We start from the raw sequence: 22,320 nt of genomic DNA, 5'->3' as shown, positions 1-22,320 counted from the left end.
AAAAAGCAAAGAATGGCAATCACTGATTTTTGAAATCACCTTCAACATTTGCAAAAAGATACTAAAAGAGCAGAAGCACAGCTTCATCTGGTAGAGGAACAACTGACTTGAGATTTGAGATTGATGACCAGACTTAAGATTCGCCTCCTAAAGGCTTTGCTCAGCAAGCTGGTCTCTCCACATCAAATGAGGAAGTCTGAACTAATTGTGGAGTTTTTGACATTAAGTCTTTTTTTATTTACATCTATATTTGAAACTTATTATAAATATCCTCAATGTACAGTATTTGTGTTGTAGGTCTCAGATGAGCGGACTGCTGGAAGAGGATGGGGTGGGGTTTTTATAGTTTTTAGTTTTTTTTTTTTTTTATGTGTGTGTGTTTTCATTTCAAATAAAAATAAAGTTATATTGACCCCACACTGGCTTTTCTACTTGTTGCTCTTTACATAGGCCTATTTATCCATCTACATTGTGATTGAACACTGGTAATCCAGATTTAGTGATCCTGAAAAGTTCCTATCTGGATCAGAATGATCCAATCCAATGTTGCTTTGAAAAACTGGCTCAAAAATAAGCTGGATTACGTGATCACAGACCGCAAAAACAGGATTACTAAATCCGGATAAATTTTATCCAGATTAAACATTTTGAAAAACCGGGCCCAGATGCAAAAAGCTCTCAAGTAAAAAATTTTCAGAGCAAACGTATTTCTGCCACGTGTCGCGTGCACTGATCCACACGTGAGTCCAATTGCGCTCTTACAGCTGGAAAATTAAAACAAAACCTTTGTTGCAGCACATTATAAAATCACGACCCGTATCTCCAAAACAAATCTTATTCTTTTCCCACTTCTTTTGGCAACCCAACATGGCGTCTATCTGCCGTCTGAACACTGTTTCAGGTACAAACAGTCTTGTAAGCTAGCTTTCATATTAATGAAGTTGCACGGCATACACAATAGAGCGCGCTGATTGGTTTGAACCAAGTCTCTAATGAATGCAGCACACTCAGAGACGTCACAAGGTACTCCCAGGTACAGACATAAAGTCTACACACTAGATTACACGCTAAGATCTCATGACTGTGACGCAGCTTCAAAAAATTAGTTTCTAACTGGAAGTATAAATTTGCTCGAAATTAGGCGAAAACAAACCATTTTCACTTTTTAGTGAAATATTTGTGTCCTAATAGTGTTTTTAGCAGTGTGGGACACATATACGACCGTCAACAGCTCAAAAAAAGGTGTTTTACTTTATTAAGTGCAAGTACTTAAATATTTTTATATTAAGTTTATTACTATAACCTTTCAAGCGAATTCTACTTTTTTGTAGACAAAGTTTATTGGATTAATAACTTTAAGTACAATAGAGTTTTTGTCTGATCCTGCACCTGCTTCCAACCTGACTTACTGTTCAGGCTATGGCATTTTCTCGTGGCTGCAGTTGCAGGACACTTCTGGTGAGTATACTGTAAACATTTCACCCAGTTTTTATTTTCGGCTGTTTGTGAATACAGGAAAACACTGTTTTAAGTATGTTTCGCTTAAAATGTATACTAAATAGTTCATGGGAGCTGTTAATGTAGACAAATGAGACACGTGATTATATTTAGAAGGACCAACTGAATTATTCTTTTTCTTTTTTCTCCACACAGATATTGTGAGGTGTTATTTGTTAGCTTGTTAAAGCTACTTGTAGTGTAAGTAAATAGTATGTTTAAATTTTGTTCTAAACTTTATTTTATTTCCTTGAATACCAGGGGACTTAAAGACAGTATTAAGAAAAAAGCAATATTCTTATTTTGCAAAAGTCAACAGGCACAATGTATATTTTTACAAGAGACACATTCCAGCGCAGAGGACTCAACCTTCTGGAGAAACCAATGGGGTGATACTATACTGTTTAGTCATAGAACTATAGATCTGCTGGCGTAGTCATATGCTTGAATAACTGTCCTGGTAAAGTAGTTAAAGTGAAAGAAGATAAGGATGGACACTGGATTGCTGCAGTTTTGATGATTGAAGGTACTCCACTGATTCTTCTAAATGTTTACGGATATAATGGTCAATATAAAAAGAGAATTTTGCTGGAATGCATTTCAGAAACTATTAGAGAGTTGAAAACATTTTTCCCAACTGAAAATATGTTGGTGACTTTAATTATGTCCCTGATGAATGGATGGATAGATTTCCAACAAAATATGGTAATTATGAAATGAATGTATTACAAATGTTTGTATTAATACTTCCCTAATAGACGTTTGGAATCATGTTAACCCTGAAGTAAGGCAATATTCATGGATTAGACCCAATGGAAATTGTAAATCAAGAATAGATTTTTGGTTGGTAACCCAAGAAATTTTTAAATATGTTTTGCAAGCTAAAATCTCTGCAGCTCCTACAACTGATCATTGTGTAATTACTGTCACACTGATCCCAGGCTCTGAAAGAACATGTAGGCAAAAATATTGGAAATTTGATGCAAACTTGTTAAAAGAAGAATATTTTTGTGACATGGTTAAAAAAATCTTATATTCAATTATGACAAATGATGAGATTGATTCATATGGAAAGAAGTGGCAATTCTTTAAATATAAAGTGAGAATGTACTCAATTAATTATGGTAAAATATTGTGTAATAAGCAAAAAGAATTAGAAAAACAGCCGATAAAAGACATTAATGATTGTTGTAAAAAGGATTTATCATTAGAACCTAATAAAGAGGAAATGATTAGATTACAAACTAAATTAGACGATTTCTACTTAAATAGGGCACAAGGGGCATATATACGATCTAGAGCAAAATGGATGGAAGTTGGTGTAAAAAACAGCTCTTATTTTAGTAGATTAGAAAAAAGTAGACAGAAATGCAATTATCACCTTAAATCTAAATAATAAAATTGTAACTGATCCAAAAGAAATAAGTAATGAGATTTTTAAATTTTATCAAAGCCTATATTCATCATCATTTTCCATGAAAATTTCTGAGAATTTCTTCAAAAATTCTATCATTTTATTCCTAAAATTGATGAAGATTTTAAAATGATATGTGACTCTGATTTAAAAATTGAAGAACTTGATGCTGCTATTAAAAAAAATGGCTTTAGGTAAATCACCAGGTCAAGATGGACTTGCAACTAACTTTTATCTTTTTTCTGGAATGATATGAGAGAAATGCTCTTTAAAGCACTAAAAGAATGTTTAGAAAGTAATACACTACTAACTACAATGAAACAGGCTATAATTATTTTCATACCTAAACCAAAAAAGACAACACTCTTATTGATAATTTAAGACCAATTACTTTACTTAACATTGATTACAAAATATTCACTCATGCATTAGCTAGTAGACTTAAAGGTGGTATAGGTAAAATTATTAGTGATACACAATCTGGGTTTCTTCCAAATCGACTAATAAATAATAACATTTGCATGGTGTTAGATTTATTAGACTATTCACATTTGATAGAGGATGATGGTATAATACTATTTCTGGATTTTCTAAAAGCTTTTGATAAACTTGAACACCCTTTTGTTTTTCAGTCTCAACAATATTTTGGGTTTGGGACAAAATTTATTAATATTCTTTCAATGTTGACAATATAACAAATAACAAGTGCTGTTTTACTTCAATCGGGTACTACAAAGAGATTTGATATCAGAAGGGGAATACGACAGGGAGATCCAGTAAGCCCCCTTCTTTCTTACTTGCTGCCGAATTATTAGCACTGTATATTAAAAATATTAAGCCATTAAAAGTAGATCCTTGGTAATTACACAACTAGCTGATGATACAACTTGATTTCTGAAGGACTCTAATCAAATACCGATTGCCTTAAAGTCTATATCATTGTTTTCTAATGCTTCAGGGTTACATTTAAATTTGAAAAAATGTGAGATTCTAACTCTTCACAATAATACATAAAATTCATTGTATAATATCCCAATTAAAAGCTACATAATATACTTGGGAATAACTATTACAAAAAATTTTAGGGACAGGGAAAATAATAATATTCATACTGTTGTACAGAAAAATAAAAAAACATTAAGTAGCTGGTTACAAAGAAATATTAAATTTTTCGGGAGAATATTATTAACAAAAATGGAAGCAATATCAAGATTAATCTATCCAGCATATTCCTTAGGTGTACCAGAAAGATGTATTAAACAAATTAACAGAGTTCATTATGAGTTTATTTGGAACAATAAGCAACATTTAATTCGAAAAAATGATTTGGTAAAGTTATCAGAGGAAGGGGGGTTGAATGTTAGTGATTTTGGCGTTATAAATGGAGTAATGAAGTTAAAATGGTTACAAAGCTTTGTTAAAGGTGAACCGTCTTTATGGTTTAGCATCCCTTTTCATATTTTTCAAAGGATGGGAGGAATTTCTTTTTTTCTAAAATGTGATTTTGACTTACTAAAATTGCCATTTAAATTGTCTGATTTTCATGCAGAAGTGTTACTATATTGGAAGATGTTGTACAAGCACAATTTTACTCCACATAATGTTATCATTTGGAATAACAGGTGTATTTTTCTACATGACAGGAAATCTTTATTTTTTAAAGACTGGTTTGACAAAGGAATTTGGAATGTAATTCATTTAATGGATGATGATGGTAATATGTTGAGCTATGATCATTTTAGGTTAAAATTCAATTGTAATTGTGCACATAGAGAATTCTCTTTGGTTGTCAAAGCTATTAATGTAGCTTTGAGGAACTTAGTTAAAGGTATAGTGCAATACTCCTCTGTAATACCTACACTAGTTGATTTGTTTATAAATAATTATTAATTTTTGGATATTAAACGTAACAACAAGGTCTTGAGATCACTACTGACAAAAGAATATTTTCCTCTTCCTGTTAAAAGAAAAGTTTTATCTGAGAGATTTTCTAAAGCGGACACTATTGATATTAGAAAAAGATACCTGTCATTTCCCTTGTTACCTAAAATGAACGAAGTACATTTCAAAACAATTAATGACATCTATCCATGTAACGAATTTCTTAGAATAAGATTTCATTTAGACAGTAATGCTTGTATTTTTTGCTTGAAAGATATAGAATCCCATGAACATCTTTTTTATAGTTGTTCCAGTGTCAAATCCTTTTGGGACAGATTGTATTAGTGGTTGATAACTAAAAATGTAACACCTGCGTTTGACTATCACATTGTGAAATTTGGCATTTTTATGAAAAACAAGGAAGTTGAATTTCTATGTAATAATATGTTGATTGTAGCAAAATTTTATATACACAAATGTAGATTTGTTAAAGTTTCTCCTTGTTTCAAAGCATTTACAAATGATTTCAATATGTTATATAAATCTATAAAACAAGTAAAAACAAAAGGTGCCTTAAAGCTCTCTAAGCTTTTGTCAACATATATGGACTGACCCCTCTGAATGTAATGTATTTTCTTTTGTATTATTTAAGGTTTATTTTTATGTTATTATTAATTTGTACAGTTTTGTTTATTAGCTATATGCTGCTTGGATATAATGATATATATGTTTAACGATGGAAGTTGAAAATGCCTGTTTGTTATTTGAAGTTTAAATTAAAAAAAAAAAAAAGTTCGTCAAGAGAATAATAAAATACGAGATTGCTAGAATATAAATGTGTCACTGTGGTATTGGATATACACAATTTATCAATATATATAAACATGTAGCCTATCAAAAAATAGAAGTGCAAGTCACTGATGATATTTTAAGCATGAGGATTAAAATATCAGCCATACTTAATAGTGACGAGTCCAACCATTCATTTATACATTCATTAAAGAATTTAACCATACAAAATGTCAACCTCAACACTGTCAGTGAAACATATACACACGCACGCAGTACTATAAAGAATGATTGAGCAAAAATATTATGTCAATAGAAAAAAAAGCATGCATCCAAAATCAAAAGAATGCTGAGTTTATACGAAGAACGAAACCGGCAAAAATAAATAAATAAATAAATAAATGAATAAATACGCAAAAAAAAAAAATAAATAAATAAAAATAAAAGACTAAGTAAATAAATACATAAATTCATACATAAATACAAAAATTAATAAATACGCAAATATATAACGAAATTGGAGAATAAATCCATACATTTCTGCAAAAATAAAATAAAATAAAGAATAACAAAATACGCGCATATATACATAAATAAGCATTGAAATCTATAAATCCCTGTATAAATAAAATAATTAATAAATAAATACGCAAATAAATAAATAAGTAAATAAATCCATAAATGCAGGCATAAATATATTTTTTTATAAATAAATAAATACGACTGATAAATAAACAAATAAATAAATGTCTTCATAAATAAAAATTAATAAAAACGAAAATATATAAATAAATAAGTAAATAAATTCTGCATAAATAAAACAAAGCATAAATAAACAAGAAAATATAAATTACTACATAAATAAAACATTAAATAAATAAAAAAAGCAATTATAAAAATAAATGAGTAAAAATGTTCACAATTTCCTGCATAAATAAAGCAAATAAATATGCAATGTGTTTATTTATTGTTTTATTTATGCAGGAATTTATGAATTTATTTATTCATTTATTTATTTATTTGTTTACTCATTTATTTATAGTTTTTGAAGGTTTCGTCCTCTATAGGTTTTTTTTCCTAGGGTGCGAATATCCATGTTGCAGATGCGGATAGATAATGATAAATTGATTGATAAATTGTGCAAAAGGAATAATAACGAAGTAAATAGAAGTGTCTAGCATTTTACAATCCTATATTAAAGAGATTCAGACGTTTTAAACCATTTGGTAAATTTAGGTCCATTCGAATTTTGTTATAAATAAATATATGTAATATAATGTATAATAGTGAAAGTAAAATAGTGAAAAACAAATGTTTTTAATGATTTTTTATTGTTACAACTGTTTATTTGAATTAATTTCGAGTTTTAGTTTGTTGTAAAACTGACGCAGAATTAATTTCATGAAGGCGTAACGCTGGTCTATGTTTTACAAGTTTAGCCTGTTTACCGGGCAGCCGCTTGCATACAGGCTATGAGTATGTGTGATCGGTTATTGATTGATTATAAGGCATATACTTTATGCAAAAACAATATGGCACTTTCAAATGGCCACAGAAACGCTCCACAGAAACGGCCCAGCCTGCGTCACATTTAGAATTGAATGTGAATGTTCGAAAGGTGACATCATAGCTAAGAGAATGCGAATGCAACTCTGACTTTGGCATTCTGCGGTTAAACTAGTTGAGCGATGGGTCAACGTAATTGTCGTTGCAAAAAGGCGAACAATGATTTTGAGCGTGTGCACGTTTACCATCACGATGCACCGCCACAGCTCACCAATTTGGTGGAAGCTCATAAACATCCTGTTGGCGTAGGTGAAGATAGTGCGAGTGAGGGGAAAAATAAAAAGAGAAAGGAGACCAACCGTAAAAAGAAAAGAAGGTTCAAGTTGTGGCGGTGGTTCTCCTGTCTGAGAGCTGCTGACAAAAATAGTACACTTCAGGTTGATGGAGAGGCTCAGGACACTGGGGCAACTGCAGCACCACCTGAAGTACAACCTTCCTCCTCTTCAGGTGACGGATCTCTACAGCAGGTCATTCATACTGTAGACCTCAATCTTCAGGAACCTTCAGCCAGTGACCCTGAAGTCTATCCAACAGTAAAGAAACATCTTACTGTTCAACCTGATGTCCTCCGTTCTCCAGTTCTGAGCAGCAATACTGCTCAGACTTCATTCGACTGGAACTTTGACATCAGCCAGACTCCATTGCTTAGTCCTGACTATTGTGATGAAGCCGAAAGCTTAGCTCACACCTTATCTGACTGGAGCATTGATTCTGGCCTGGCTCTAGCACGCACCACGTCAAGGTGGAGCAATGATTTCACTAAGACTCCAACACGCACCACATCAGATTGGAGTACTGACGCTACCCGGACTCCGGTACACAAAGTGTCAGTCTGGAGTATTGATGTCACCCAGCCTCCATTACACTCATCCACTTCTGATTGTTTTAACAATGCCACTGAGATTCCAGTCCCCGATGCTTCCGAGGGGAGTGCCAATTTCCCTCAGACTTCACAGCACACAACGTCAGACTGGAGCATCAATGGTGGTCAAGCTCCAGTCTGCACACAGGCCTCTGTTTCAAAACAAATAGAGAATAATGGAAAGATGACAAGTCAGGGTAAGTTTACTGTCCCTTAAACACACCACACACACACACACACACACACACACACACACACACACACACACACACACACACACACACACACACACACACACACACACACACACACACTCCTGCAATACTATATCAGGCCATTTTAATGTTTCCATTTGTGACCCTGGACCACAAAACCAGTCTTAAGTTGCACAAGATATATTTTTGGCAATAGGTAAAACTAAAGCTTATTAATTCAACATTCAGACCTCATTTTGAAAAAAATGTACACTGATTAAGTAAAACATTTTGTCCTGTTTTACACTGGTTGATATTTCATATTACTTAACCTTGGTTTTGTTTTAATAGTCATCAATTCTTGCCACTATCTGATCGATGACATGCTGGGTGAAGGATCCTTTGGAACTGTGTACAAGGGGCGACGTCTACACGATGACTTAAAGGTGCCTTTCATTTTTCTGGATTGGATAAATAGTAACAAATACAATATGTTAGCTGTACAATCATTCTTACATACACTTTGCTTATTTCTTGTTTATTAGGTGGCAGTGAAATTTGTCACAAAGACGGAAGATGTGGAATACATATGTATCGTAAGTGATTTCTCATAAGACAAGCTACTGTTGTCGAAATTTTGTGAAATTATGATTCAATTCATAATTTATAAAAGATATATCTATCTAAACATCATAAAAATTGTATTTCCTGTAGTCGGGTCATTCAGAGCCCTTTCCTCTTGAAGTTGCACTTCTCATCCTCGCCCATGGAGTATCCAGCGTTCCAGAAATAATCCAGCTTCTGGACTGGCAGGACCAGGAGGACCATTATATAATGGTGTTGGAATACCCTTCACCCTGTGAGGACCTATATGCTTTCACAGAAAGCTATGGAGGATCCATAAGTGAAGGTTTAGCGCGTGTTGTTATGCAGCAGGCAACTCAAGCTGCATACATGTGCTGCCGCAATGGTGTTCTACATCGCGATATCAAACTTGAAAACCTACTAATCAACAAGGAGACTCATAAAGTCAAATTAATAGACTTTGGGTGTGGAGACCTTCTCAAGAAATCACCCTACGATACATTTGCCGGTATGTATTAACCCTTAAGCTGTGAAAAACGATATTCTGAATTTATAGCAACAAATGCTAATTGATGCAAAAATCTTTTACCTTTAGGCACCCTTGAGTACTGCCCCCCAGAGTTTGAGGAAACGGGTGAATACAATGGGAAGCCGGCAACAGTCTGGTCCCTTGGCATCCTCTTGTTCGTATTGGTGTGTGAGGACTTTCCCAACCCTCAAGAACTGCACATGATCAATGAGAACAACTTCTCCAAAGCTGGCTTGTCCGATGGTAAGCTCTTTATTTCAAAGACTCTTACATGCAACATCAAAGGAGGTGTGAAGTTCAAGGTAAACAGATGTTTCAACTGTTTTTCACAGAATGCTGTCAGTTGATTAGTTGCTGTCTCCAGCAAAAGCCAGAGCAGCGGATTCAATTAAAAGAGATTCTTCTCCACGAATGGTTCAAGGTATGAAGCCTAAGCAGAGTATTTTGGGAGGGTTAATTCAAACACAAGACTATGGATGTTAGCTTAGAGAATATTAGATTTGGATTGACTTTTGATAAACTAATTGCTGTTTTTATTTTAGGACACCAACCTGGAGAACTGAAGAACAGCCACCCTACATGTTATTGTCTTGAGAGGAACGTTTCAGGCTGTTTGAGGCAGGAAATCTTGAGCAGGAGGTGGCTCCTCTCAAAACAAACAATAAAACATATGCATTAATTGAACTCTTGTGAAGAGTATTATTTGACAAAAACAATTCTAGGAGAGCACATATTTACATAGTACTGTGAATCTTGTTTCTGTCATGTATGATAAGTTTGCAATGCATTTCTTGTGTCATGCTATTCTTACAGTTAAAAAGATGACTAGAGGCTGCATATTGACACAATAAACGTGTCAAAAAAGTCACCAACACAAAACAGCTGATGATAAACATCATTTTAAGCTGTAAAATGACATCACATTTCCACTCTGAAAATGAATATTTAAAATAACAGACACTTCCCTGCCACATGTACTGTATTTGTTCTTCAGACATCTCACCAAGCAATGAGACGTTTAAATGCTGTCTAATAGACTCTAAACGTCTGGCCAAAAGAAGGCTAAATTTGGGTAGGCAGTGCAAATCTATATGGCTACTTGATGACTTGATTTATAGATAATTATTCATTCATTCATTTTCCTTCGGCTTAGTCCCTTTATTAATCAGGGGTTGCCACAGCGGAAAGATCTGCTAACTTATCCAGTATATGTTTTACACAGCAGATGTCCTTCCAGTCACAACCAAGTAAACTCCTATACACTCACATTCACACACATACACTATGGCTAATTTAGACTGTGGCTTCTTCAATTCAGTTTCCCCTACCTGTACTGTGGGGGAAACTGGAGCACCCGGAGGAAACCCACATGAACATAGAGAGAACATGCAAACTCCACAAAGAAACGCCAAGTGACCCAGCTTGGTCCCGCTAGGAAGCCAGCGACCACCTTGCTGTGCAGCAACAGTGCTAACCACTGAGCCTCCATGCCACCTTATAAGCAGTTAGATGTTTTTCAAACACACACAAAAACGTTTGTTTTTTTTCCCTTCGCAAGTTGAATAACTGTGCATAGGTCAATTCAAACATAATACATCTAGATATGTTTATATCATGTTTAGAGTTTTTGGCCATAAATACTTAAACAATGACAATATGTGGGCTTGAAATTGCTAATTTTAATTTGTTGGGAGTGTATATACTTCTTTAAACAATGTTTTTTTATTGGCAAACACATTTTCAAATTTTCAAACTAAAATCTAGCATAATGTTTTTCACTCTGAATATAAAAACATTATCTGTGCATTTTTTACTTGGAAAAGTGATGTTTAAAATACTATTCATTAAACTTACTGCATGACTGGAGTTTAATATTACAAACCAATAGCATTGACCTAATTCAAGCTTTTGATTTTGCACTCTGTAGCAGTTTTTCAACACAAAATGTTTTATGCATGTGTTAAAAATCTGTAATTTTGCACAACTGTTTGTATGTAACATAGCATACATGTTTATTAAAACTGTCAGTTTTCAAAAGTTACTTAACGTTGTCCCCTTTCTTCAGGAGTTTTTAGGAACAACGATGTTTCATTTGGGGGAAAGAAAAAAAGTGATATTTTGAAGTACATTGGTTACAACAATATGGTGTAAAGGTTAGAATTTGGGGTTTCATCCAGACGGCTGGGGCTCAACTCATGATTTTTAACCTCTAAAGTTTCCCAAGTAACATTAATAACAACACTTAGCCACAATTATTTGTATTCTAGTTGAATGCTACACTCAATACTGTCAGCAAAGCACAATAATAACAAAGAGTAAACACTTTTTTATTTTAAGAATACTTTGCAGTAAACTTTAATCCATAAATAAGTTTATTTTTCAACCTTCTAATGCAGAATGTTTTTGAAACATTAAATTATGTTTTTACCACCACTGTCATCATACCAAATTAAATGACCTAATTCAAGTAACCAGTGCTGTAGTTTTTAACTCAATGTCTTTGCAAACTTTTTTTGCATATGTGTTAAAAGTCTAATTTTACACAACTCTCATAGCATCTGTCACGATGCATACAGTAAAAGTCACAATATCCATTTCTACTGTCAATTTTCTTTAGTTCTCTCATTCTTCACAGTATATATTTATTTTTCACAAGAAGTATGACTCTACAAAGGCAAGGCAAGGCAAGGCAAGTTTATTTATATAGTACATTTCATACATAGTGTCAATTCAAAGTGCTTTATATAAACAGGAATAAAAGAGACATGTTTAAGAAAGATAAAAACAATAATAATAAAATATTTAAAAAATGATAAAAACAGATCAAATGTGTTAAAACAAGTTATAAAAGAATGAAAAAGAAGAGAAAAACATAATACTGTGATCTGTCAATAGTGCGATCTGTCTACAAAACTAAATGAATATTTGCCACTAAAACTGCATTAATATCTTTTTGCAACAGTGTCTAATGTACTGTGTATTAGAAATGTTTTCTTTTGAACTGTCATGAAAGTTTGAGATGTAAATTTTTTGGTTTTAAACCAGACACAACCAACAATATCATGTATACCTTTTGTTCATTCTCTTTTTCAAATGAAAGAGAAATTATGAAATTGTACGTCAGTGCATCTTTAAAACTAAATTGGGCGAAAATTTTAAGGTTGTCTTTCTAAACTGACTACAAACCCGTTATACATGAGAACTGTGTGTTATTGGGTTGTTTTAAACATTAACCAACTTTAATAAATGATCTACAGTTTATACCTTTATGCTTTAGACAAGTAACCAATCCTTGACACACTATGCAACATTCTAATTTTCTAAATATTTAAATATACATTTGGCATTAATACAGGGCTTTAATCAGTTTCGACAATGTTTCTATGATTTGTTTCACACCATCATGTTTTCCACCTAGCTCAATTTTTAACTTTTTTACAGGAAAGGCATAGACACTTGAGTTGATAAACTTTTATTTCAAGTAAATATACACTGAAATAGAGTAGTACATAATGAACAAACATGGATTGCATTACCATAATAAAGACAAATTAACTAAGAAAAAAAATACATATATACTGTCATACATTGAAAAAAAAACAGGGTACACCACCAGAACAATAAAGACATTACTGAATATTACCAAACAACAAAGAAATGCTGCTAAAAGCATTCTGTCATGTTCTAGTATGTGGCTGGTCATAACTTACACAGTCTCAGCAATATTTGTTATTTTGTTTTCTGAAACCAGTGACACACAAATATCTGCTATATATGTTGACATACATAGAACCTGCCTTACCCCCATCTCATCACTCAATTCAGTCAGCACCTCCAGAATTTTTGTATTGGTTGCACAGACAGCACCATTGCTATGAAAACACAGGTGTGTCAAATGATTTATCGTATCGGCCCATGAGTTTAAGGTCCCTCTCACAACGTCCATTTCTCTTGAGATTTTTCACACGTTTGCCATTTCCTGTACAATCATGTTTAGAATAACACGCATCATTAATGATCTTCTCCAGAAGAAAAACCCTATGGTCCCTATAATGCTGTTTAAACATGTTGTCCACAATAGACCTTATTTGACAATCAAAAACAGGGTTGCACTCGTACTCGGGCCTTTCATGCGCATTACCGTCAGTATTTTGAGAACAATAGCAATCAACCATCTTTGCATGGTGGCTGTCAGAAAAAAAATCTGAAAATATTTTTAAGAAAACGTTTTTTCTTTAATCACAATACAAAGTTTGTCCCATAATCTGTTTAGATCATATAAAGTAGTACCTTAAAGATGCGGCCTGTGTCCTTAAACAGCGATAGTTCAGCCCTAATAGTTCAGTGCAAACAAGACCAAAGTAGGGGCGGTGGTCCTCAAAGATAGTACCTTTTTATGTCTTTAATCTTCTTTTTACTCCTGATCAATTGGTTCTTGTAGAAAGCTTTAGGATCAGTGACTGTAGCCAGAAGCATTACTTCTTGGTAGCTGGAAGTAATAATGGGCCGCTTTATCTACGCATTCAAACAGGCCCGCCTTCACTCACGGGGCGGTACTATGAACATCTGCTATGGTGTCATAAAACTCATGATAGTTGACATCTTGTCTTTTATTTAAGACATAGGCGTGATGATGTAGGGATACCTATTTTAAAAATAAAAATACAGAGTCATACCGTAAATATATTCACAATGAAAGATTTTAGAGAACTAATATTTTAGATTTTTTACATTTCATGGAAGTTTTAGGTTGACAAAATATAATGCACAGCTGAAGTCATCTCAAAACTCATTGCCAAAATGATCAATACAATTAATTTGAATGTTTTAAGCAAATATGTACAGTCTTTTCAACATTATTCTGCAGTTTGAATTGTTCAATACAATTGTTTATTTGGATTCCTATTAGGGCTCAAAGCAGTCACATATTTAACTGAAATTTGCATCTTTCATGATAGTGTTCTTTTTCAAAGAATGATTGAGAAGAAATAGGATTACATCTATACTTGCATATTCATTTGGAATTTAAGTGAAACATACTTGTAAGAAAATACAATTAAATTTATGAAATAACCCATATTCCATAACTTATTACAATGCCTTTGAGGTCAAGAAAGAGATCAAGTTTAGGACCCATTACCTCATATTTGGTTATTAGATAAAAGTTATTTTAAAAAGTCAAGTTTGGTAAAAACCTAGGTTTTCTTAAATTTGTTCTGTTAAAACATAAAGAAATTTAAAAAATCAAGTTATGCATTATACGTTCTGGAGATATATAAACATGCACTTTACCATCAGATAATCTACGAATAACAATATTCACCAATTTTATACAAAGGGTACCAAAACCGTTTGCTTATGTTTGTTGCAGAGTAGCAATAAGATGTTTTTTTGTTTTATTTTTATGTTATGTAATACTAAATCTATTTTCTGGCCTATAATTTTAGTGATATACTTATGATAAAGTTGAAATAAAAAAGCTGATACATTTAGTTAAACATCATGTGCTTGACATTTTGGTAAATAGTTAAAGCTTCTGATTGTACTAATTGAATATTTAGCATTTTGAAAGGTAAATATGTGTCAGGGTATGTAAAGCTGACACCTCTAACTTGTTTGGTTGAGATTTGTGGAATGTTTCCACAAATTGAAATATTAAAGTGTTTTTCTTATTCACTATTCTGCAACTTTGATGCAACATTGTAACAGTGTTAGAAATATACAAAAGTACATGTCATACTGTTTTGTAAAAACAGACAGTCATATCAGTAAAGAACTACACTTCCTGAGACAAACATTTTGTTTTGCTGTAAATCTAAAATTTTTTAATGTATCGGTCAGGATGTAAGCATACAACTTACATATAACTGACTTTTTGTACGACAATCTTTCGATGAACATGTTTACATTATATTGTGACATTTTTAGAGTGGTATTTGAAATAGTTACAATATCACAGATGTAAAGTACTCGAACAATGTATGAACAATGTTAGCTGATTGCTGTACTTAAGTACTACTTTTATGTTTTGTACCCTACTTGAGTACAGTTAAAATTAATGTTTACTTTTACTTCATTACTTTTTTAAAAACAGTATTTTTTTTTACAACTTTCAATTTTATTTATTCTCAAAAAAAAAGTTCCTCACTCCTAACAAAACGACAAAGCTGCTTAAATTAATGTTATTTACTTTGTAATTGACATTCATTTCAATATTCCATCAAACTGGTCAGACATGCTCTTCGATTGTTTAGAAGTCATGTCCTGTCACATTGAGCTCTACAATACACATCAACCCCAGTAAGTCTGCTATCAGTACACTTCTGTTAAGCAGTTCATAAGAAAATATACATTCAGTCCATTGTCTGTGTACACATCCACATAATTTTATTTAGATGCCGCACAGAAATAAACTTAAACCTCACTTAAGTATATTTAAACTTATACAAACAGAAAGCGTTTAGTTATTTGTCCTACAGTATGCTTGGTCATTGTTTTACGCATACAATTTTATTACAGTACGTGTTCTAAGTAAATTTGGTTAGTAGTTATTTTGACACCCTTTGATTAATTGGGCACATTATTTTTCTACATAACATGTATTAAGACAGAGAATAAATTAGTTTGAGTCGACTTAACTGATGAACTCCGAACATGTCAAATCTTTATAAAAGACGGTAATCTTATAATTACACAAATTTAACTGCTTACTGCAGTGAGAAAAATATTAAAATGAAATCACAAAAACATAAAAAGTAAAATTTATTGATTTTTTGTCTGGTTTTCGTGCGCAAGTGTTACTATATTGGAAGATGTTGTACAAGCACAATTTTACTCCACATAATGTTATCATTTGGAATAACAGGTGTGTTCTACATGAGAGGAAATCTTTATTTTTTAAAGACTGGTTTGACAAAGGAATTTGGAATGTAATTCATTTAATGGATGATGATGGTAATATGTTGAGCTATGATCATTTTAAGTTAAAATTCAATTGTAATTGTGCACATAGAGAATTTTCTTTGGTTGTCAAAGCTATTCCTGTAGCTTTGAGAAATTTAGTTAAAGGTATAGTGCAATACTCCTCTGTAATACCTACACTAGTTGATTTGTTTATAAATAATTATTCATTTTGGGATATTAAATGTAACAACAAGGTCTTGAGATCACTACTGACAAAAGAATATTTTCCTCTTCCTGTTAAAAGAAAAGTTTTATCTGAGAGATTTTCTAAAGCGGACACTATTGATATTAGAAAAAGATACCTGTCATTTCCCTTGTTACTTAAAATAAACAAAGTACATTTCAAAACAATTAATGACATCTATCCATGTAACGAATTTCTTAGAATAAGATTTCATTTAGACAGTAATATTGTATTTTTTTGCTTGAAAGATATAGAATCACAGGAACATCTTTTTTTATAGTTGTTCCAGTGTCAAATCCTTTTGGGACAGATTGTATTAGTGGTTGATAACTAAAAATGTAACACCTGCGTTTGACTATCACATTGTGAAATTTGGCATTTTTATGAAAAACAAGGAAGTTGAATTTCTATGTAATAATATGTCGATTGTAGCAAAATTTTATGTACACAAATGTAGATTTGTTAACGTTTCTTCTTGTTTCAAAGCATTTAAAAATGATTTCAATATGTTATATAAATCTATAAAACAAGTAAAAACAAAAGGTGCCTTAAAGCTCTCTAAGCTTTTGTCAACATATATGGACTGACCCCTCTGAATGTAATGTATTTTCTTTTGTATTATTTAAGGTTTATTTTTATGTTATTATTAATTTGTACTGTTTTGTTTATTATATGCTGCTTGGTTATAATGTTATATATGTTTAACAATGGAAGTTGAAAATGCCTGTTTGTTATTTGAAGTTTAAATAAAAAAATAAATTTAAAAAAAAGTTTGTCTAGACAATAGAAAAATACGAGATTGCTAGAATATAAATGTGTCAATGTGGGAATGGATATAAACAATTTAGCAATATATATAAACATGTAGCCTATCAAAAAATAGAAGTGAAAGTCACTGATGATATTTTAAGCATGAGGATTAAAATATCAGCCATACTTATTAGAGTCGAGTCAAACCATTCATTTATACATTCATTAAAGAATTTACCCATACAAAATGTCAACCTCAACACTGTCAGTGAAACATATACACACGCACGCAGTACAATAAAGAATGAATGAATAAAAAGGGAGCAACATTATTATGTCAATAGAAAAAAAAGCATGCATCCAAAATCAAAAGAATGCTGAGTTTATACGAAGAAGAAACCGGCAAAAATAAATAAATAAATGAATAAATGCGCAAATAAATAAAGAAATTGGAGAATACATTTACATTTCTGCAAAAATAAAACAAAATAAAAAAAGAATAACTAAATACGCGCATATATACATAAATAAACATTGAAATCTATAAATTCCTGTATAAATAAAATAATTAATAAATAAATACGCAAATAAATAAATGAGTAAATAAATCCATGAATGCAGGCATAAAATAAATAAATACGCAAATAAACAAATAAATAAATAAATGTCTGCATAAATAAAAATGGATAAAAACGAAAATATATAAATAAATAAGTAAATAATTTCTGCATAAATAAAACAAAGCATAAATAAATAGGAAAATATATGCATAAAGAAAACTATAAATAATAAAATAAAATAAATAAATAAATAAATAAAAAATAAATAAATAAAAAAGCTAATATAACAATAATTTAGTAAATAAATCCACAAATTCCTGCATAAATAAAGCAAATAAATATGCAGGAATTTACGAATTTATTTATGAACTTATTTATTTATTTGTTTTTACCTATTTTTGTATAGTTTTTGAAGGTTTCGTCTTCTATAGGTTTTTAGTAAAATAGTAAAAAAGTAAAATAGTGAAAAACAAATGTTTTTCAATGATTTTTATTGTTACAACTGTTTATTTTAATTAATTTCGAGTTTTAGTTCGTTGTAAAACTGACGCAGAATTCATTTCATTAAGGCGTAACGCTGGTGTTTTACAAGTTTAGCCTGTTTACCGGGCAGCCGCTTGCATACAGGCTATGAGTATGTGTGATCAGTTATTGATTGATTATAAGGCATATACTTTATGCAAAAACAATATGGCACTTTCAAATGCATGGCCACAGAAACGCTCCACAGAAACGGCCCAGCCTGCGTCACATTTAGAATTGAATGTGAATGTTCGAAAGGTGACATCATAGCTAAGAGAATGCGAATGCAACTCTGACTTTGGCATTCTGCGGTTAAACTAGTTGAGCGATGGGTCAACGTAACTGTCGTTGCAAAAAGGCGAACAATGATTTTGAGCGTGTGCACGTTTACCATCACGATGCACCGCCACAGCTCACCAATTTGGTGGAAGCTCATAAACATCCTGTTGGCGTAGGTGAAGATAGTGCGAGTGAGGGGAAAAATAAAAAGAGAAAGGAGGCCAACCGTAAAAAGAAAAGAAGGTTCAAGTTGTGGCGGTGGTTCTCCTGTCTGAGAGCTGCTGACAAAAATAGTACACTTCAGGTTGATGGAGAGGCTCAGGACACTGGGGCAACTGCAGCACCACCTGAAGTACAACCTTCCTCCTCTTCAGGTGACGGATCTCTACAGCAGGTCATTCATACTGTAGACCTCAATCTTCAGGAACCTTCAGCCAGTGACCCTGAAGTCTATCCAACAGTAAAGACACATCTTACTGTTCAACCTGATGTCCTCCGTTCTCCAGTTCTGAGCAGCAATACTGCTCAGACTTCATTCGACTGGAACTTTGACATCAGCCAGACTCCATTGCTTAGTCCTGACTATTGTGATGAAGCCGAAAGCTTAGCTCACACCTTATCTGACTGGAGCATTGATTCTGGCCTGGCTCTAGCACGCACCACGTCAAGGTGGAGCAATGATTTCACTAAGACTTCAGCACACACCATGTCAGATTGGAGCATTGATAAGATCAAAACTCCAACACGCACCACATCAGATTTTAGTACTGACGCTACCCGGACTCCGGTACACAACGTGTCAGTCTGGAGTATTGATGTCACCCAGCCTCCATTACACTCATCCACTTCTGATTGTTGTAACAATGCCACTGAGATTCCAGTGCCCGATGCTTCCGAGGGGAGTGCCAATTTCCCTCAGACTTCACAGCACACAACGTCAGACTGGAGCATCAATGGTGGTCAAGCTCCAGTCTGCACACAGGCCTCTGTTTCAAAACAAATAGAGAATACTGGAAAGATGACAAGTCAGGGTAAGTTGACTGTCCCTTAAACACACCACACACACACACACACACACACACACACACACACACACACACACACACACACACACACACACACACACACACACACACACACACACACACACACACACACACACACACACACACACCTGCAATACTATATCAGGCCATTTTAATGTTTCCATTTGTGACCCTGGACCACAAAACCAGTCTTAAGTTGCACAAGATACATTTTTGGCAATAGGTAAAACTAAAGCTTATTAATTCAACATTCAGACCTCATTTTCAAAAAATGTACACTGATTAAGTAAAACATTTTGTCCTGTTTTACACTGGTTGATATTTCATATTACTTAACCTTGGTTTTGTTTTAATAGTCATCAATTCTTGCCACTATCTGATCGATGACATGCTGGGTGAAGGATCCTTTGGAACTGTGTACAAGGGCCGACGTCTACACGATGACTTAAAGGTGCCTTTCATTTTTCTGGATTGGATAAATAGTAACAAATACAATATGTTAGCTGTACAATCATTCTTACTTACACTTTGCTTATTTTTTGTTTTTTAGGTGGCAGTGAAATTTGTCACAAAGACGGAAGATGTGGAATACATATGTATCGTAAGTGATTTCTCATAAGACAAGCTACTGTTGTCGAAATTTTGTGAAATTATGATTCAATTCATAATCTATAAAAGATATATCTATCTTAACATCATAAAAAATGTATTTCCTGTAGTCGGGTCATTCAGAGCCCTTTCCTCTTGAAGTTGCACTTCTCATCCTCGCCCATGGAGTATCCAGCGTTCCAGAAATAATCCAGCTTCTGGACTGGCAGGACCAGGAGGACCATTATATAATGGTGTTGGAATACCCTTCACCCTGTGAGGACCTATATGCTTTCACAGAAAGCTATGGAGGATCCATAAGTGAAGATTTAGCGCGTGTTGTTATGCAGCAGGCAACTCAAGCTGCATACATGTGCTGCCGCAATGGTGTTCTACATCGCGATATCAAACTTGAAAATCTATTGATCAACAAGGAGACTCATAAAGTCAAATTAATAGACTTTGGGTGTGGAGACCTTCTCAAGAAAGTACCCTACGATACATTTGCCGGTATGTATTAACCCTTAAGCTGTGAAAAACGATATTCTGAATTTATAGCAACAAATGCTAATTGATGCAAAAATCTTTTACCTTTAGGCACCCTTGAGTACTGCCCCCCAGAGTTTGAGGAAACGGGTGAATACAATGGGAAGCCGGCAACAGTCTGGTCCCTTGGCATCCTCTTGTTCGTATTGGTGTGTGAGGACTTTCCCAACCCTCAAGAACTGCACATGATCAATGAGAACAACTTCTCCAAAGCTGGCTTGTCCGATGGTAAGCTCTTTATTTTAAAGACTCTTACATGCAACATCAAAGTAGGTGTGAAGTTCAAGGTAAACAGATGTTTCAACTGTTTTTCACAGAATGCTGTCAGTTGATTAGTTGCTGTCTCCAGCAAAAGCCAGAGCAGCGGATTCAATTAAAAGAGATTCTTCTCCACGAATGGTTCAAGGTATGAAGCCTAAGCAGAGTATTTTGGGAGGGTTAATTCAAACACAAGACTATGGATGTTAGCTTAGAGAATATTAGATTTGGATTGACTTTTGATAAACTAATTGCTGTTTTTATTTTAGGACACCAACCTGGAGAACTGAAGAACAGCCACCCTACATGTTATTGTCTTGAGAGGAACGTTTCAGGCTGTTTGAGGCAGGAAATCTTGAGCAGGAGGTGGCTCCTCTCAAAACAAACAATAAAACATATGCATTAATTGAACTCTTGTGAAGAGTATTATTTGACAAAAACAATTCTAGGAGAGCACATATTTACATAGTACTGTGAATCTTGTTTCTGTCATGTACGATAAGTATGCAATGCATTTCTTGTGTCATGCTATTCTTACAGTTAAAAAGATGACTAGAGGCTGCATATTGACACAATAAACGTGTCAAAAAAGTCACCAACACAAAACAGCTGATGATAAACATCATTTTAAGCTGTAAAATGACATCACATTTCCACTCTGAAAATGAATATTTAAAATAACAGACACTTCCCTGCCACATGTATTTGTTCTTCAGACATCTCACCAAGCAATGAGACATTTAAATGCTGTCTAATAGACTCTAAACGTCTGGCCAAAAGAAGGCTAAATTTGGGTAGGCAGTTCAAATCTATATGGCTACTTGATGACTTGATTTATAGATAATTATTCATTCATTCATTTTCCTTCGGCTTAGTCCCTTTATTAATCAGGGGTTGCCACAGCGGAAAGATCTGCTGACTTATCCAGTATATGTTTTACACAGCAGATGTCCTTCCAGTCACAACCAAGTAAACTCCTATACACTCACATTCACACACATACACGGCTAATTTAGACTGTGGCTTCTTCAATTCAGTTTCCCCTACCTGTACTGTGGGGGAAACTGGAGCACCCGGAGGAAACCCACATGAACATAGAGAGAACATGCAAACTCCACAAAGAAACGCCAAGTGACCCAGCTTGGTCCCGCTAGGAAGCCAGCGACCACCTTGCTGTGCAGCAACAGTGCTAACCACTGAGCCTCCATGCCACCTTATAAGCAGTTAGATGTTTTTCAAACACACACAAAAACGTTTGTTTTTTTTCCCTTCGCAAGTTGAATAACTGTGCATAGGTCAATTCAAAC

The 22,320-nt window shown here is 33.5% G+C and overlaps 2 protein-coding genes across 2 annotated transcripts; both read left to right on the top strand.

Annotated features, from left to right (window-relative positions):
• The first annotated feature begins 6,109 nt into the window (after window positions 1–6,109).
• LOC100001760 (novel protein similar to vertebrate pim oncogene family) lies at window positions 6,110–10,001 on the top strand. Its single transcript, XM_087264372.1, has 7 exons — window positions 6,110–8,206; window positions 8,555–8,649; window positions 8,749–8,799; window positions 8,918–9,296; window positions 9,384–9,560; window positions 9,650–9,738; window positions 9,860–10,001. Exons 1-7 carry the CDS (start codon window positions 7,270–7,272, stop codon window positions 9,878–9,880), a joined length of 1,749 nt encoding a protein of 582 aa, XP_087120498.1. The 5' UTR covers window positions 6,110–7,269; the 3' UTR covers window positions 9,881–10,001.
• Window positions 10,002–18,204: 8,203 nt separating this feature from the next.
• Window positions 18,205–21,424, top strand: pimr106 (Pim proto-oncogene, serine/threonine kinase, related 106). The gene is made up of 7 exons (XM_087264371.1): window positions 18,205–19,606; window positions 19,978–20,072; window positions 20,172–20,222; window positions 20,341–20,719; window positions 20,807–20,983; window positions 21,073–21,161; window positions 21,283–21,424. Exons 1-7 carry the CDS (start codon window positions 18,625–18,627, stop codon window positions 21,301–21,303), a joined length of 1,794 nt encoding a protein of 597 aa, XP_087120497.1. The 5' UTR covers window positions 18,205–18,624; the 3' UTR covers window positions 21,304–21,424.
• Window positions 21,425–22,320: the final 896 nt, after the last annotated feature.

Source organism: Danio rerio, chromosome 8 (assembly GCF_052040795.2).
Source record: "Danio rerio strain M-AB ecotype USA chromosome 8, GRCz13ab, whole genome shotgun sequence".
NCBI lineage: Eukaryota > Metazoa > Chordata > Actinopteri > Cypriniformes > Danionidae > Danio > Danio rerio.
The sequence above is the reverse complement of the archived record's forward strand: the minus strand, read 5'-3'. Positions and strand labels throughout refer to the sequence as shown.